The sequence below is a fragment of the Eutrigla gurnardus genome, assembly GCF_963514095.1.
Source record: "Eutrigla gurnardus genome assembly, chromosome: 6".
Classification (NCBI taxonomy): domain Eukaryota; kingdom Metazoa; phylum Chordata; class Actinopteri; order Perciformes; family Triglidae; genus Eutrigla; species Eutrigla gurnardus.
The window spans coordinates 14,160,495-14,179,766 of record NC_139920.1 but is presented as its reverse complement, the minus strand read 5'-3'; the positions used below and the strand labels follow the sequence as shown (position 1 = coordinate 14,179,766).

The following is a 19,272-nucleotide window of genomic DNA, read 5'->3' as shown; positions in this document are numbered from 1 at the left end:
GACAAAAGTAATCCACTGGTGAAAATAATGACTTGCAGTCCTGCTTCTGGAATCAATTTAGGGAAGGGCGAAGAAAAACAAAAATTATTATATTTTTCCCAAATACAATACTTCTCTACAATATTAATATTATACTATATTATAAAATGAGTAAGAAAGACATACCAGGTCGCTCCAGCTGTTACTGGAACAATCTGGTATGTCAGAGAGTTACATCACTTTACTGTGTAGCAGCTTTTTGAAAGCAGGAAAAAATCTCAGATAATATCTAGTCTCATATCACAATATTGAAATATCAATACAATGCCTAGCCCCAAATCAGTGACTTCCTTGTAAAAAAAAAAAAAGTGCCAAAAAGATAACCTTGCCGATTGATTTAGGTAGAGGAACTTAACCTTCAACAACGGAATATCAAAAGAAGTCCCACTGCTGGGCAAACTGTTTAAATGAGACTCTTTTCAAAGGATACTAAAAGACAATAGCGATCGCAGCCGCAGCATGTTCAACCTGCTGCCGTCTGGCGAGTGATACACAAGTATCAGCTGTTGAACCACCAGACTACAGAGCAGCATCTCACCTCAGGGTGTGTCACTCCTCAACTCCAGTCACACACATCCACACACATACCTCCCCTCACACTTCCCTCCTTCCCACAATACACCAAGGTCCATATATTATCATTTAAAATCCTCATATTACACTGACATTGCACATACTGTACATTATTTGCTTTGTTTGCGTACACGTATACATGTACTGAGTATGTTGTAAAATGACACATGATGAGCCTGGTGACCTTGTACAGCACACTGGAAAGTAATTACACAATCAATCTAGCGAAGAAAAATGAAAAAACAATTTACAATTACATCCAGTGTAGCACCGTCAGAAACAACCCAATTACATGACAGGACAGAGATTATTGGACCCGCTGATCTCAAAATAGAAAAGTCCAGACGTCAGATTTGGACTGGCCGCTGTTCTACGCAATCTCTTATTTTATTTCAAATTGCTATCCACTGCAGCACCTGCTATTAGACATTAAAATGGTTAAGAGCAATGACAGACCATTATCTTGTTCATCGACTCGCCTCTTTTAGTGAGCTGTGATGTTTGTTTTGTTATTTGTTTTACTTAATATGGACCCATGTCTGAAATAAAAAAAATAATAAAAAAAAAGGGGGAAAAGAAACACTAAATGAACAATATCATCATCCATATCTAGACATAAGGAGTCAACCTTATGCCATATTGTTGAGCAAGGCACCTAGGCTGGATTTTTAATTATTTGCATTATAATAAATGTCAATGCTATTCATTCAACTCATGTTGCTCCTCAAAAGGCCAAGGATGGACTCAATTTACGTTTTTTTAAGTTATTAAAGTAGTCACATTTACTTTACGGATCATTACATCCATTTAAGAATTAAGAAAATACTGTATCAACCATTTACCATTGAGAATTCAGAAGTGGACTCATAGATTACCTCTCTAACATTTGAACAGTAACAATTTAACAGCTTAATAATGATGTAACTTGTAAAACTAAACTGCTGCTGTGGAATTGTAGTTTCAAATATTTCCTAATTATATTTGATCATTACTGTTCCAGGGAGTGGACTGGACATTTTGGATTGCGGTATGCTTTAACAGGCACCGTTTCATACCTCCTGTTACTCATTTAAATGCTGAGAGGCCACTTTAAAAACATTTTGGAGAGGTGCTGCACAATCAAGTGCCAACGCCGAACAGACGTGGAAAAACTCTTCAAAATCCATTTCTCTGTTCATAAACCCACCGGATTGGATGTTGCAGAGGTGAAGAGATGAGAATTGAGACAAGAGATGTAATTTAAGGAGCCGAGTTCCTCAAACGCTTGCCTGTACCCTGATGCGCCGGCTATTTTCTGAGTCACTGAGGATGGTTATGGAAATTCTGCATGCGAGCTAAGGTAAACCAAGCGTACCTAAAAAATTCCTGCAATGTGAGAGACATGGAGGCTTGCTCTTTGAGGAAGAAACCTGCAGGATCAGTGGCTGAGAGGCCGTTTGAGAGGGGACACTGGGTTAAATGAGTCCTGATAATCTCAGAGGGGAAAAAACACAAGGCGTATGACTCAGTTTGAAATGACTCAGTTTACCAGATGTCTTGTCACTCTGATGGGTACCACGCCGATCATCTGTGTGCGAGAGGACAGCGTACGCCTTTAGGTGTGTGTGAGGGTCATTGAACTCAAGCGTTGGTGTCGAGTCAACCACGTCCCCGCGCTTCAGTGCATTTCTACATATATACACAGTTTGACGTGTGCTGTAATTGAGATGCGCTCGCGTCTCCTCCTGCATCCGCCCCGAGGGCTGCAAACACAACAGCGGCATCCAGCTCCATTCTCCCTCCATTATGCTCTGCTACCATCCCTCGCCATCTCGACCTCTGCCCCTTCGCTGCCGTCTTTTACTCTCCGTGGGTTTCGGAGCACATCCTCAGTGTTTGGGTCACGGAATAAGAGTGTGAGTCTCCTCTTTGCTGCTGCCTTCCTAAGCCCCTCGCATACAGAGCACTCAGAGAAGCAGTGTGGAATGAGTGATGTACAGGTTGGACTGCAACATGCAACTAATGCGGTTGTGTGTACAAAAATAATAGTTCAATCATCAGTCTGCAATTATTTGCATTCTGTGAGAAGGTAGACGACATTTGGAAGACATTCAAATCACATGAAACGTTCCAACAAGACATCTGGATAGTAGAGAAAAGATGCCTGTCGATATTTATCAAGATGGCGGATGTAACAATGTCAGTTAACCTGCTGTGGAGCTGTGCAAGTGGTTGCTACTAGCAACACAATGGTCTACCGAAACCAACTGCTGGTGGCAAAACAATGCTACCTCCATTATTGTGTGTTACTCATTTATAATTCATTTCCAGGAATTCTTACAATTTTGTCACCGCAGGACTGTTCATTGGACGATATACACTATTAAACTCATTCATATCTGATGAGAGGCGCCGTGTAAAATTACGGGTTCAGTTCAGGCCGACGTGCGTGGGTGTCAGATCACTGTCATACCCAAGTCGATACGGACTATCGGTACAGCGGCAGCGGATGCTCCCTTAGGAGCAAGAAGGGCTCCAGTTGGGCGATGAATCTCGACGCGATATCAACTCTTGCATCTCATATTTCCGCTGTGTTCAAAACCACGTGAGCTTGCAGAGTACACACAAGACGTCGGTGGTCCGGTAACGAAGATTCCACACAAACAATCGAGTACACTGTACAGTAAGTGTGCGTGCTCCGGGCCGAGACCCACATAAAAAATTCATTTTCTCATCTTGAGGAGAAGAAATGTGTTGGCGCTCAGTCCAGGTGGCCCAGTGGCTTAGAGCACACACCATATGTTTGTGTAGCTGTAGGTTTGCAGCGTGAACATTGAATCCATCTGTCTGATCCAAGGTATCACCTTAAAGGACAATAAAAAATCTCACACAACTGTAGATGCTGATGGAAAGAGGTTGTGATATCTTGCTTATACTTGTGTACACCTATGCATGTGTTCAAAAGCTTTAAAATGGAAATTCCACGGCAGTCACAATTTGCCAGGCTGGATTACAAGCCTGCTAAGAGCCACTCAAACACTAAGAGCTTGTTAAAATGGCTCCCTAGTGGGAGGGACCTGACACTTATTGGCTCCCAGCTCCATATATCATACTGCAGAGGACTAACCGCTGGGTTCATCGTCTCTGTATTTATGTCTTTTTCTTTGCTTTAACTCATTTTCTGTCCTCCTCCATCCCTCTTTTGCTCTCTCCATCTCTCAGGAGATTTCCCATCATCGGCTGATGTCACGCAGAGTAAAACTGTCAAACTGGAATCGCCCCCGTCGCCTGTCTGCTCTGCCCTGGTTTCCTTGCTTTGCCCCTGTTGTGATGGAATTTAAGTAAACAGACAACAAGAAGAAAATAACCCTAAAATAAATGCCCCATATACATTCATGATACTTGCACAAGCGTGTGACATTTCGCCAGACAAAAGCCGAGACTCAAAGAGTACCCGTGTCGGACCTGGATAATAATCTGTCTTTTTATCCTGTGGCCAGTTTCCATCCGTTCCTGAGCAGAGCCATTGAATGCCCCGCCGCTCCAGCAGAGCAGCTTAGCAGCCGGCCGGTGGCTGTAAAAGGGATGCGTGGAGGAAGCCAAGCAAGTGTGAAGCTGCTATATAAAGAGCCTGGTCAACCCACTGAGAGTTGATAAAGTTAAAATGAAATACAAACCCTGGACAATGTTACCTGTACTGTGCAGACAAATCCATGAACTGACATTGCTTTTCTCTGAATTATTACGAAGGAGATGGTTTTTAAACTTTAAGAAACAATTATTGGTCTCGACATAAACACAAATCATTCCTGACAGCTGCTGTAAAAAATGTAACATTTCCTAATTATGATTTGAAAATCGACAGCAAGTATATTGACCATGATTTTTATGACCAGTGAATATTTTTGGTAATTTATCAAGAAAAATGTGTTGACTGCATATTGCTTCTCAAACAGGGGATGTTGTGCTATTTTTTAATCAATGTATATAAATTATTTTTGTTGAGTTTTGCTTGTTAGTTGATATCAATCACATCTTTATGGTTTAAGTTCACAAAAATTCAAGGCTTTTTTAAAAACGATAGTCAGGTGTCCATATGGAAACTGAAAAAGGGCTTTCTTGCTGAAATTATTCCTCCTGATCACACCAGCCATTAATAATGCACTTCAAATGGAGGACAGATGTGCACAAATGTATTTAAAAGTTCATCTGAATCTGAGGCTTTAGCAGATCAAATTATACAAATCAAGTGGATCTCAACCAAAGTTAAATCCTCTTAAAAAAGGCTGTAATAAATGCGTCTCTTTTCTAACTATTCCTCCACTTCAGCTAAACAGGGAAACACAAAGAGGGAATTTTAAAAGCAAGAAGATTGTACCTTTGAAAGATACCAACTTGTCTCAGTCTGACTGATTAGCTTCAGACATAGTTTTGCTTTCCCTCTGAATGAAGACTGGATTTTGTCCCCCATTACTTTCATTGGAAGTACAACCAATTAGGAGGGAATAAGGTTTGTGGAATTCCAGAAGGAATGATAACAGCAAGAAATACCTCTTTGCTCATTCATACGGGCACCTGAAGAATGTTTTAAGACATACTTGAAAACTTGCGAACGTCACCTTTAATCCACTCACTGAACAATTCTATGCCCGTTTATTACTTTCATTACAAAACTGATTGAAATTCCCGATGAGGCACTTCTCCCCTGCAACCGTTTCAAGGTGAGGCAAATCCACTGATGTGCGTTGTCTCCCCCATTATGTCGTCTCTCCATTTGCTTTTGTCTCCACAGTGACAAAGTCCTTAATATCCAGCACGGCTATCTGCCAGACCATATGCCCACGGCACGATCCCTGAAGATGCTGGCAGCGAGCCCGCTCTAAACCAGCAAATAAATAATGGGCCATTATGTTCAATCATATGCTGAGCAGTAAAGGTCCAAAGCTCAGAGCTGCAGGATGCAAGAGGATAATAGACAAAGAACAGAGCAGAATAGAAAGGTGTACTATGATATTAATTGTTCAACAGCGAAGGTCATTTGTTAGATGACCTTACTCTTTACATTACCAACAAAACACCTGTTATCCCTGGTTATAGGTTTCCTGGCTGAAAATAAGACTTTTGGAGTTACCAGGATAAGCGTATTTCCTCAAAGCTAATACGTCAAACGGAAATCAAACTCCTGGTACGAAAGCCAACAAGCCGATCTTCAAAAATGCTTAATCCCTTTCATGCTACACTAGTGTTACTCATGAAAATACCTTAAAGCGCTGCCTACACTGCAGGCGCCTGGACAAGATTTTGGCATTGGAAGCGTTCTGGTCTCCGTTTGTAGTCTGAGCAGGATTTGGTCGGATGCAGGCAAACGGTGCATGTGAAGAGCAAAAGAGGCAGAACGCATCGGCCGAAAGCAACCTCGCTAAGCCGGCGTCACGCCACAGTTTTATTGGTTTAAAAATAAACTAAAGTACTTGTGAAACAATCCAGTCATGCTCTGAACTCCGACCCCGGTCTCGCATCTCAAGTTGTTAGTCGGGCTGTAAACGTCACACCCGCGCCACGCCGGCTCAGCTGTGTGTCAGCTACATCACTTCTGGAGATCCGAGGTGTCGCTGTGTTTTTTCACATTAAACAGACAGTGAAAAGACCTTATAACAGTATATTGATGTCACACATGCAACATGTCATGACCATATCTGTAACAGACATGAGAAAAGTTCATATTGATTTTTAACTTCAAAATAAAAGCCCTTTAGCGTCTTACTGTGGACAGAACCGCTTCAATTATTAATACACAGCTTTTATTCTGAGATGTTTTTTACGACACCTTTGTGACTTAATTTGATTTCTGAACTGTAATTTAAGAGTAAAGGAGGAAAAACACTCCAAGCACATGAATCAACATTGTTGAAATCATTATCGTCGATTCATTCATCGATCGTTCTAAATCATTTATTTAATAGAGTTCACGGATTACAGCTTTGCAGATGGTAGAATTCTCATCTGGCTGTTTTATTTAATTTCCAAAAAAACCAACTCAGTGTGAAAGTGTCAACCTTGGGCTCTGGGAACATGTGATTGTTATTTAAAAAAATATTCTGCCATTTCATAAACTAAGCGATTGGTCAAATATTTCAGCAAATAATGTAACAATAATGGATTAAGCGATAAGGAAAAGGATATTTCGCTCCAGCCTGGACTTAACACAATCATGTACCCTCGATCAGGTTTGACCTCATTCTTGGTAATAACTGTGATATTAATGTAAAAAAAAAAAGTTAATTACTTAACATTTTGTATATATTGCATGCCAGCACCACATAGGAATATGCAAGTGTTTTTGGGGTGGAATAATGATGCTGTGCCATCACTTAAGGAAAGGAACCGCAATCTGGAGCAATCTTTGCTTGCTTATGCCTGATTTGCATTTAAAAGAACTGAATGCATATTTCAAATCCTCCTGCTCCTCAAGTTTTTTCCCTTCTCTCCGGCTGGCAGTATAGAAGTCAGAGAGGCCTGAGGTCAAGATAAAATAAGGTGTGTTTTTTATCGGCGCAGAGAAATTGTTTTACCTTTGCCTGAAATGAAATTGTTTTACCTTTGCCTGAAACAAAGGGCAAACGTTGCTGTCGCTTACCTCGCACGCTGAAACGGAGAAGACAGAACTAAAGGAGCAATCCATTTCCATCTGTCTAATGCAGCAGAGTGTATTGATGTGACTCTTTGAGCTGCAAATTAGTTGAAGTGACAGCATAATGGATCCAAGTGAAGGGAAAGGGAGAATTTTAGGTGAAAACAAAGAAATCTTTCATTCCTTTTATGCCCACCAGTGCTCCATATCAATTATAGTCTCATATCTGGGAAATATAATCTATTTGGACTGGTTTGTTATGCAAATAACCCGAGGAGTTTGGGTGGCGAGGTGTTTTATTATGCACAAGCCTTCTGTTTCCCTCTGCAGCTAAAATCAATTTACGCACTTTTAAACATGTCAGCGATGGCAGCTGTGGAGGAGAAATAGTGATTGTAGTTAAATGTTTGTAATAAATGTGCTCTGGATGCAGATTGACGGACGCCGGTATGAACGGTATATTTACCGAGCGGGTTGCAGCAGGGAGCACTCATCTTGTTACACAGCACTTTCTAGATACCTATAAGCCTATTCCCCTCAGGTCAGACACCAGCACATATTTTCCATGTCAAGCTTAATGCGGCTATATAATCCCCTCAGCTGAATGTTAGTGTCTCTCAGCTCATTGTTTTGGCCTTTTGGTTCACCCTCGCCATTCAAACACATTTCCAACCCTGATAAACAGGACGTAGAGTGGCTGCGGAGCACGAAGGATAGCCAGAAAGAGTAACCATCTGGTGAACACAGTGGAGTAATCCACAGCACACGTGTTATATGCACATTTATAATATATATATATATATATATATACAGAGAGAGAATGTGAGTCTTTGCATGGATCCAATATCAAATCATAATGAGTAGGATTTTATTACAAAGTTATTGCAATTAAAACACTCACAACAATCTTACACCAATATGTTTAAGTGCCATTTTAAGAGTATTAAGAATATTTTGATGATTATCGGGATATTATTGTGTATAGAAATTATTTTGGCCTGCCAGTGTCAATAAAATGTTCATGCTGTCTCATGCCTGCTAATGAATGAGCCCTCTCCAAGGGTATGGCAGCTAAACGGTACAATGATAGAACAAATAGATGAGACTAGACTGTTAGGTGTTCAACTTGACAGTCATCTGTCTTGGACACCACACATATCTAATCTATGTAAGAAGCTGGTTCAGACTGCTGTTATGGTTGGTAGAATAGCCAAATATTTACCCACAAAAATATTAAGACAAGTGACCCACGCTTTAATTGTCAGTCAGGTGAATTATTGTGCTGCCGTTTGGGGTAATGCTGGAGTGGGAGAAATAAGTAGACTCCAGGCTGCACAAAATAAGGCTGCAAGAATTATTCTTAGATGTCCAAATGATACCCCTATTGAAGAGCGATACAAAAAACTAGAGTGGTCATATATCAGGGATATAATAGCTAGAAATGTTCTTAAATTATTTTAAAACTTACATGTTAAAAAGAAGCCAAAACTGTTGATAAGCAGATTCCAGCAGGTAAAAGACATTTAGTTAGCACAAGAGCAGCTAGCACAAGTGATTATGTTTCACCCAGGACTAGGCTTGTAACTGGTAAAAGGATGTTTTGTTTTCGGGCTGTAAAGCTATGGAATTGTTTACCTGATCTCACTAGGAATTTACCAGAAAAACATTTTAAACAAAACATTAGGGGTATTTTCTAAGAAGTATTTGAACTATTTTATTGTAATTGCATGACTGTGATTGATATGGGGTATAGTTTTTATGTAATATTATCTGTATAAGTTTTGTTTTGTGTGTATAATGCCATTCATGTGTTGTAATGTATGTTTTTTGGTTTGTGTCTGTTCTGTATTGTGTTTCAGTTACACTGTATTGTGTTTGTATTGTATTCTGTAATGTTTTATGCTATGGACTCTTGGAAGAATAGCCCAATTGGGCTAAAAGAGATCCAAATAAATAAACAAACTAAATAAGGGTGGGCAAGCATTACCCCTCTAAGTCATTGTTGGTGATAAAATGTGTCATATATTCAATATTTCATCAGATTTGGGGATTCTATGTGTGGAATTAAAGTAATTTTCTTTATGAAATGCAAGCAAGTGAGTACGTTTAGCCAATTTACATATATCAGGGGCCTAATATAACATGATATTGTAACATATCCAGCCAATTTAATGGATTATTGCTTTTCATAAAAGGACATGTTGCATTAATATGTTTGTGGATTGCTTCGCAGTAGATGTGTAAGAGTGTAAAAGTGTGCAAACAAAGCCGTCAAGATAACTGGTTAATAACTAATCTAGCTTTCGAACAAAATGTCCTGGTCAAAATAATTGGAAGATGAATCTAGTTTATTGGAGAATGCAGAGGTTAGAGGTCTTCTAAAAATGACATTCCCACACGACCAAACTGCATTGTGAATTATGTTTTTAAGAGAATTGTATTTTGTCATGGATTACGTTTGCTCATTACGTATCACAAATTAGTTTCCAACACATCTGTGGAAGTCCACATAGGGAGGAGGTAATTTTATTCCATATGTGCAAATTTAACTCCCACTCTTACAATATAGGTCCTTGCAAATGAATAGTCAGAGTGAGAAACAGAACATAGGGAGAGGCAGCTTGGCGAACTTGCTCTCACAAGCTCATTTTGCTATAGTACTGTAGACAATTACAATATATGTTTTAGTTTGTGACACACCGGTATCGGAAGCTCAAAATGCCAAATAAGGTCTCTTTTTTAACGTTTATAATTTGAAACCGTAAAAACCTAAAAGGTAGTAGTTTACTTTTTAAAGTTGAGAATTGCTGCCAAAAGTATGCATTTACAAAAAGCTATCTTTCCTCAGTATTTGACATGAATAGGAGAATTGTTGAGCTGTGTGAAAATTCACAGCCAAAAAGGTGTGAAGATACATAGCTAAGGATATATTTTCACACTAATAGAACTTATTAATCATATCTCAGTAAAACATTGAGCATGTTCTGTTGGAAATGACTTTTTTGAACCACTCACAGCTGTGATACTGAGGTCTGATAGCTCGCGTGGGTATAGAAAAGCATAGCATCCAAAACCCAGACTGACTGATCAGAAATTGCTCCTAGATCCCCAATTGGCCGTGGGAAACACAGCACTAAAGCCCAGAGGGCTCTGAGTCTCTCAGCAAAATGTAAATATCCCCACAGGTTTCAAGAAGTACCTTACAGTAGAAAATGTATTCTGAAAACGATTTGAATGCTATGTGAAAATAAATATTTATAACTGACGGGAGGCCCTGAGGAAAAACAGACAGGAGTGAAAGCCTCAGGACTGGCGAGTAAGGATCCTCTTCCAGGCTCCTACTTTCCCCCAGTTCAACTATCTGTCTGTCACATTGATAACCTGTCACCAGATGAATATAGAAACCACATCTTTAAAACATGAGCTGACAGAGCATGGCGCCGAGAACAGTATGTGTGGATGTATGTGTGGCGGTGCAGCGCTGTGTACAATACTGTGCATCATCTGCATATCTCTTCGCAATAAGTGTGTGATCGGTTTCCCCCGGGGAGATAATTTGTTCATCGTTAGTTCCACAAACAACAAACACTCTCGTATCAAACAAAGTCACAAATTGCAGCTTGTCATGTTAATACCAGCATACATAAAAAGCAGGATCTATGCTGTTTAACCTTTAGCGTTCCCACGAGATGACAGATGGGGCACGGCACGCATGCGTTTAGGCTCATGGGAAAAGGACAGTAATAGTTTACGTGCAGGAGCAGAGATGACACGTGCAGCGTACAGAGCATATTTTGCGTGTACCCGATGCCGCACCGGCACACGAGTTTAGGATTTCTAATTTAGGCACCAGACTACAGTAGCAGCTCTTGCGCGAAATAGTCGTAAGAAATAAACCCCTTCCCAAGGCTTGTCTGTGGGATGTCGTAGCACTTATACCCAACAATATCCGCTGGGTCAGGGTTTGCATCGACTTTCAAAATTACAGGGTCAAATGCTGGATTACTGCAGCGCATTTATGAAAAGGTGTAAATCCTGAGGGAATGTAGAGGTCACTGTATTTGTGCAGCAATTTGAGAGAACATAGTTGACAGCAAGAAGGTATAGCCAGGGTTGATGTATTCATTATACTTTTCTTCATGAAAGCAAACTTTTCCAGGCCTAAAGAGGGACAACAAATGTAACAGGTGGCAGAAAATGATGTCCATAATAATTATTACATTTTGGTCTGAATCAGCTGCAGGTAAGGAAATGTATATATTTAACAAGAATATTGTCCCTGGAACCTGTTCAGTAACATTGAATATTATTCCCTTCACTGAAGCTGCTCAAGGTGCTTCTTTTTTAGTGCAAGCAGATGTGTTCTTCTTCAGTGGATTTCAGACTCTGTCCTACACTTTTACACTGGTTTCAGAGTGTTACGGACCTCATCCCTTTAGAAGTTATACACTTTTGGCTCCAGGACAACCTTTTAATTTTTTTTCACAACTGGGAAGCCTTTCTGGACTACACTGGAGATAATTGGGCCCAGGCCCCTCGGAGTGTTCTCATTGGATGAGCAAGGACTGAGATCTCAAGGTACATTTCCCAGCTGACATTGGAAGAAGGCAGGTACACCCTAGACAGGTCAGAGAGACCATATTTATAATTTTTTCTTTAAAATGTCATTTTGGAAGGATTGCATTAATCTCATACTTCTGCGGTCATAATAACTGTCTAAACATTCACATAAATATGCACAAGTGATTATAAGATTCAGCTTTATTGTCATGGCATAGAGTACAGGGACTGAGACATTGAAATGCAGGTTAGTATCTGAACGTGCAAAAAGCAGTAACGTTGTGCGGAATAATATAGAAATTTGGTAAATAAAGAATGTAGAATTAATTTTAAGGGGAAGAAATGAATCAGCAATGGCACCGATATGAATATCCTATATATACACTACCTACTGGAGGCGGGCCGCCACAGGGGGCTCAGTGAATGGACATGAAAAACTACTTCATTAGTTATTGAAATGATCACACAGAACAACCTAAATGCGTGTGATTTGGTTAAAGATATAGTAGTAATAGTTCAAGGGTACGGTATCTTGGGGAATCATAGTAATTTTACCACTTTCCCAGAGTCTGCAAGTAATACAAGCTGCATGCCTGCATGAAAATTCTCAGTCAGGTCATGGTAATCTATAAAAGCTTTATCATAGGCAACTGGACTTGGTTGAGGTACTTGCGTTAGCTTTTATCTTAAAAGATAAATGTTTTGCTCCAGGACATGGGTTACTAACACCTTTTCTGATAACAATGCAGATCTATCAGCGAGTTAAATCTTTGTCTTTCAACAGAGCCAGGTATGTCCCCGCCTACATTAGTTAACGGTTGTATTTGAGATCTTTTGACAAGCCTACACATCTTATGCTACAATCTACAAACAAAAACTGTGTTTGCAACAGAACTGCGCAATAAACGCACCCACAATAATTTTAATGTTTATCAGTTTATCAGTAAAAATGTGAATAATTACGTAATATCGAAAATCATGATTCAATTGCAATATCAGTAAAAAAAAAAAACTCAATAAGATTATTATTGTTCAACTAATATCGGTTTCGAATCAGTTGTCGGTAAAAATCGGTATGGGCCCTGAAAAAAGCCACATCGGTCGAGCCCTACTAAAAAGTCCAACAGGTGTAAACGAGTACACAGAGCAGATATAATAGCAGGGACTGTGTCAGCAGTCTATTTTACAACAACAGACTCGGATCAGTTTATGCATCAGCTCATTAAGCAGCTACTTACCATGAAAAGGCCACCATGACCACAAAACAACCCACCACCCACACTGTACATATTTGTCTCTCCTCTCGATCTTAACCTCCTACCTCTCTCGTTCTCCCACACACACACACACACACACACACACACACACACACACACACACACACACACACACACACACACACACACACACACACACACACACACACTGTTTAATCAAAATAGATCTGCTTTTCAACACATTTACATGTCTCATAATGTGAGGGACTCACTACGGAGCCTGTCATTACGCGCACCATTAAAACACAGCAGTAGACTAATCTAGCGTTTCTATAAGCCACCAGCAGCAGCAGCAGGAGGAACAGGAGGAGATGCCGTAGAGGACATTGATCCCTGTCTATCTGGCAGTACTTTAAACTGGCATGGAGCCTACATAACCGGTAGAAAATGCTATGTAGTCCGGGTGATCACGCATCTGTGAAGCATGTCTTGGGGGTATTGCACAAGGAAGTCGTCTTGGTCCTCTGCTATTCTCCAACTTTGGTCTGTCGCCTCTGACTGCCTGTTTGGCCCCATTAAAAAAATGGAGGAACTTAACTTAACTAAGATAAAACAGACACTGCTGCCCAGACTTAAACAGAAGAGAGAGGTGCTTTTTAAAAGGCTTGGGAACTTTGCTCACCAGACCACATGGCATGGCATTTTGGACTTAAGCTATGAATCTCATATTAGCAAAGTGACCAAGACAGCATTTTTCCACATGAGAAATGTTGCGAAAGTAAAGCAGCTCTAGAAGCTTAAATTGATTCCTGCATTCATTACTAGCAGGTTGCACAATCGTAATGCCCTCTTCAGTGGCCTATCCAAAAAACTGTCAAGAATAGTTGCTTCACAACTCAGACACCAGACTTTTAACAAAGAATTGTAATGGTATACAAGCTCCTATGACATGTTAAAAATCAAGTTTCAGGCATTTTAATAATGTAGTACGATTTAACTTATTCCACAACCATTTTTACTACCTTTTTATTATATCTCTCATTAAATTGGTTGTATGTTATTTTTTTTTGTTTGTATACCTTTTATATGTTTTATGTTTTGTCTTTAATGACATAGTGAAGAGCACTTTGAGCTGCATTTAATGTAGCAAAAGGTGTTAGACAAATAAAGTTAATTTTAACATTTATATTATGGCCATGGAGGCTGATTGGGGAACGCTGCCAGAACAAGCCGGATATGTTTAAAGAATAGTAAAAAAAAGATGTGAAAGAGAATATGAAAAGGAGGAAAAAAGAGCAGCAGTGGTGGTTGCTGGAGGAGATGCGTGGGTTTGAGTTGCAGAATTAACAGAGAGGAGGGATGTTGGTGCAAAGTATGCATCAGGAGCGGCAGGTAAAATGTAAGAAAGAGCAGCAGGTAAAGTGAAAGAAAGAGCAGCGTGTGGAGCACAACAAGAGGAGATACAGTAGGTGATGTTTGGGGAGGAGAAGGAAAATGGTGCTTGAGGAAGAGCAGCAGGAGTAGAAGTTGATGCTGCAGCTGGAGATGATGCACGGAGAGACGCAGCACCAGTAGGTGATGTTTGGGAAGAAGAAGAAAAAGGAGGAGGAAGGAGGGCATGCTTGAGGTGGAAGGTCGAGAGGTGCAGTACGAGTAGATTGGATGTCATATTTGTGGAAAGACAAGAGTAATCCTTGGGGAGAAGCATTGGGGCAGAAGGAGATGGAGAGGAGCAACAAGAGAAGGAGTAACTAAAAATGCTTGGAAAGGGGGAACAGGAGGTGGTGCTTAGGAAGAAGCTGCAGCAGCAGCAACACAGCGATGCTTGGGGAGAAATGGCAGAAGGAGGATTAGGAAATGCTTGGGGAGGAATAGCAGTCGGATTCGGACCAGCAAGGGATGATGCTTGTGGAGGAGCAGAAGGAGCTTGGTGATGCATTGGGAGAAGAAGCAGGTGGTCATGGGTGAGGTGCAGTAAGAGAAGCTGAGGGGGAAATGCGATGCTTGAGAGGAGCAGTGGGCGATGCTTGAAGAAAAGTAAGAGGAGGAGGAGCAATGGGTGATGTTGTGGGTGAAGCAGCAGTAAGATGTATAGAGGGGAGCAGCCACAGACAATGCTGGTGGAGGAGCAGGTGCTGATGCTGCATGAACAGCAGCAGGAGCATGAGCTGGTAATGAAGGAGATGTTCAGGAAGCAGCAGGGGGAGGTGATGTTGGGTAGGAGCAGGGGAGGCGGCTACTGCTACAGCTGTGAGCTACAATCATAATTCCCTTTGCCGCTTCAGGTGAGCAGCAACAAGTGTGTTAATAGTGCTACTAGAGTGCACTAGGAGGGGGGAAAGACACTGATGTTTGGTACTAAACATGCAATATATGTTATGTAAAGTGCAATTGGATTATGGGTGTGAACCAGATATGATTAAGCCTGCAATATAATAACAATGTGATGCTCTGAGATGATTCAAAAACTGTAATTGAAAATAAACAACGCTATCCCATGCTTGGTACTTGCATGTTATGCCCCTCAATATGATTGTATGCATGTAGAATACCCATTTCCAGAAGAGGATGGGAGCAGCAGCACACAAAGCCTGCGGGTTACTTAGAAATGTGGGCTGTGACTCAACCTGGTGGCACACATTCCTGCACTGTCTCAAAACCCCACGGCTGAGCTGGTATTAAAGCCCAAACACGCTGGCGAACAAGAAAACTTACTGGTAACCCCCAAAGCGATATCACTTAGGCTAAATATCGGCAAATTATCGCCTACAGCGCTCTGCACAAAGTTCAATTGTAAGTCCATAATCATATTAAAAGGATGATAAGTAGCAGGTCAGTGCACTGCGGAGCTTTAACCACAGTTAAATGCATTCCCGCTTTCACCCTGCACCATCTGAACGCTGACAAATGTCCCCCTCTTTGCACACCTACCTTCCACGGCGCACACCGAAGTAATCACATAGAGAAGCACCGCGACCCAAGTGGCGGGCATGGCCGAGATGACTCCCCGTTTGTCCTCCCTCATCGTCCGGCTGACAGTCCCAAAAAAACTCCCCCACAGAAACACGTTGTATTCCTCTGGTAAACAGTCACATCTCAGCCCTCAGTGTGTGTCTGTATGTGTGTGTGTGTGCGCGTGTGTGTGTGATACACCGGCAGAGTCAGCGGGGACTGAAGCGGATACACTGCTGGTGGATCTCCGGCGCGCTCTCTCGCCTCGCGCACCTTTCTGTCCAATCAGGAGACAGTATGGCGGATCGTAAACCAATCACCCGTTCGTTTTCACCTGACCGAGGCTGATTGCCCGCTGGTCAAGTCCCCCCCTACCCCGCCTCGGCGTGGTGGTTATGTGACGGGACAGCGACACTCAGCGGTCAAACGGTGGTAGAGCAATTCAACTGTTATTAAAATAGAGAATTACAATATGGGGAGGACATGTCCCTAAAGAAAGGCCATGTGCAATGTGTATGTGGTCCGTGCCTCTTATGACAGGGTACAACAATAATATGTTTAATTACTTTTGACAACTTACTACACTTAAAACCACAGCACTGCTCTTCATCAGCACACTGCACTGTATTCCGTTTTTAAACTATGCCTTCACCAGGGTTGAGGTGTTTGTTGGGACAATTATTTGTGATCCGGCAAAATAAGAGAAAACTGTGGAGATGTATCATGGGTGTGCTGGGCCTTTAAAAGCTTGTTAACCGAGCAGAAGTTCTTAAATAATGTACGGCATTGCAAATATATATTAAACACAGACAAACCAGTCATAATCACTTCCAAAGAGACACCAGCGTCTCCAGTTAACATACTTTGTAAATCGAAAAATGTATCCTTGACTGACTTTTAGTTAAAAGAAAAAGGCTAACACCTAAATGTCATATAGCAAGACAAATATAGGTGTAATTAATAACACTGATAATGGCTGCAAGCTGTTTACCTTTGATGACAGCTCCACCAATCTTCAGCCTGAGAGGGAAAACACTTGTGTGGTTGTGCTGTGTCATAAATTAAAGGGCCAATGTGTAGCATTAGGGGGATGTTTTGGCAGAAATGGAACATATAGTATATGTAAGTGTATAATCACTGGTAAGTAAAAATCGTTTTATCTTTGTTACCTTAGAATAAGTTATTTGTATAGTTTACCTCCACGTTTGGCACGCAGGAGAAGTTTCAGTTGTTTGCAGTCTGCAAATTCACTCGATGCTAGTTGCACCTTAAACCTGACAGCATACCAACTTTTGGAGCTGGTTCCATTTAAATGAAAACAGCAAAAACGATATTTTTTGATACATTTATGTATAGTTTCAAGTAATGTATTACACTTTTAGACTGCCATGGATTGGAGGCTCTTTTTGAAAGTGACACAATTACCCTCCAAACTCAACAGGCTACACATATTACATGTTCATATAATACCTCTAGGAGTCAGTAGATATTCTTCATATTTCCAACATCCCACAGGCAGAAGAGTGGGGGGCTGGTAGAAGGTTAATTATTGAAATGAACCAGTATATCCTCCTAGGTGACATTAAATACAGCTCCTTGGTGAATGTAATTAAGAATTGAATCTCAACTCAACTGACTCAACTTTAAGTGCCACATATATTCCCTGGCTTTGTGTCACCTTACCAAAAATATTGCAGTGGGTTCCCTTCCCACAGAGTGAACTATACAGATTTCACACTGGGGGGAAAGACAGCATCTGTCTTGTATCAGTACTGGCAGGTACTCTGAAAAGAGGTAGTGGTATCAGCAGAGAAAAGTTGGAGAAGTGCACCTCAAATAGCAGTATCATGGATTAATGGAAAAAATACGAAAAGTTTTTTTTTTTGGTCCTCTGCAAACAATTTAAAAGTTGAAAACTAAGCCCCCGATGGCCTTGGATCAATTTCCTCTTGTAGTTTCTGTCCTGTCTCTCGCCTCCTTTGTCTCCTGCAGCCTCCTGTCTCTTACACTGTGTGTACAAAGGGAAAACAACACAACGGTTCAGATCATTGGGTGACACGGTGTTTTCCAGCCTGACAGCCCATTTGCAGTGTGGACAGCACCTTTCACTTGTCAATAGCTTTCATGACACAACACCAGGTACCACTACAACAATCACCTTTATTTAGTGGCTCTTGCATCCTTGTACACATTGACCAGTAGTAAAGAGTAGTGTATATGTCCGTGTGAAAGAGAGAGGCAGACAAAGAGGGGAAGGGGGGGGGGGGCATCTTATCTTAATGCCAGCTGTTGGAGGCATTTGAAATCGTTTAGGAAAAGCAGCCACAGCTTCAAGAAAACACATTGGCACTGACTTTGCTTGATTTTTTTTTTTTTTTTGAAACCACAGGTGGAAATTGATTGTAAACCTGCCGGCTGCTACATGAGCAGAACAATTATGTTGAAGCTGTCCCCAGAGTTCCATTACATTTCCTGGATTTGTGCAGCAAGAGCACCTTTTGTTCAGGGGTAACCCTCACCTGGGGGACTCGGCACGGTGGTCGGGGCCACACAGCTCCTCTCAGAGTGCTGACTATCGATAAATCCTCCTGTCTAGACGAGTCAAATCGACAGCGTGGTGAAGTCGTGTCCTCCCACATCCCAGTGAAGCGCTTCAGACTCTACCTTTACATGCACATCACTCACAATAACAAGGACAAGACAGATACGACACGTGAGTACAGAAAAAGAAAAGGGACAGATACGATGTTGAAACGTGAGCCCCGTACGCTGAAACATTAACATCGACTTTTCCATCATTTAAAGACTTTTTCGTGCACGTGCCTGCCGCTCTGCGTCATTCTGTTGTACGCATCGGGGAAAATGCATCATTCATTAACTCCCAAACAACCTGAATGGTGCAGGATTGTCATCCCCACACACAGCACGTGGCCCTGTTCCTCCAGCAGGGCCACATGAGGCTTGTCAGTGCCTGTTACAAAGAGTTATATGTTTATTTATAGCCGAGTGCAGCTGGCAAATTCAGTTTTTCTAGAAAAAAGAGTGGAAATCGGGGAGTGAGTCGTGACTAAATCTGGTTCCCACAGAGGATCAGGCTCAGGCACAGTTGCTGAAGATGACAGCGACTGATGCTCGGTCGTATCTCTTTGGTTCATGGATGGATTCCTGGACACACGTATGAAACTTCACTGAGAGGAACAGAGAAGCCTGATGGGGAAACCCAGTAACTTAGTATTACTCCTCCATTAAGTTTAGCAACTTTTAAACAACACTAGGAGTCCATGCTAGGTGCTGTGTGAGACTGTACATGGGAACAGTGGT

General features: G+C 41.3%; 2 protein-coding genes across 2 annotated transcripts in view; both read right to left on the bottom strand.

Moving 5' to 3' along the window:
- Window positions 1-16,054, bottom strand: part of LOC311015193 (ephrin type-B receptor 1-like) — a 73,914-nt gene extending 57,860 nt beyond the window's left edge. Inside the window, exon 1 of the mRNA XM_084012317.1 lies at window positions 15,931-16,054. Coding sequence (XP_083868443.1) covers window positions 15,931-16,024 — 94 coding nt within the window. The 5' untranslated portion in view covers window positions 16,025-16,054. The remainder of the gene's footprint in view (window positions 1-15,930) is intronic.
- LOC311014876 (G-protein-signaling modulator 2-like) overlaps window positions 1-19,272 on the bottom strand; it is a 305,151-nt gene that overhangs the window by 120,855 nt on the left and 165,024 nt on the right. The window lies entirely within an intron of this gene.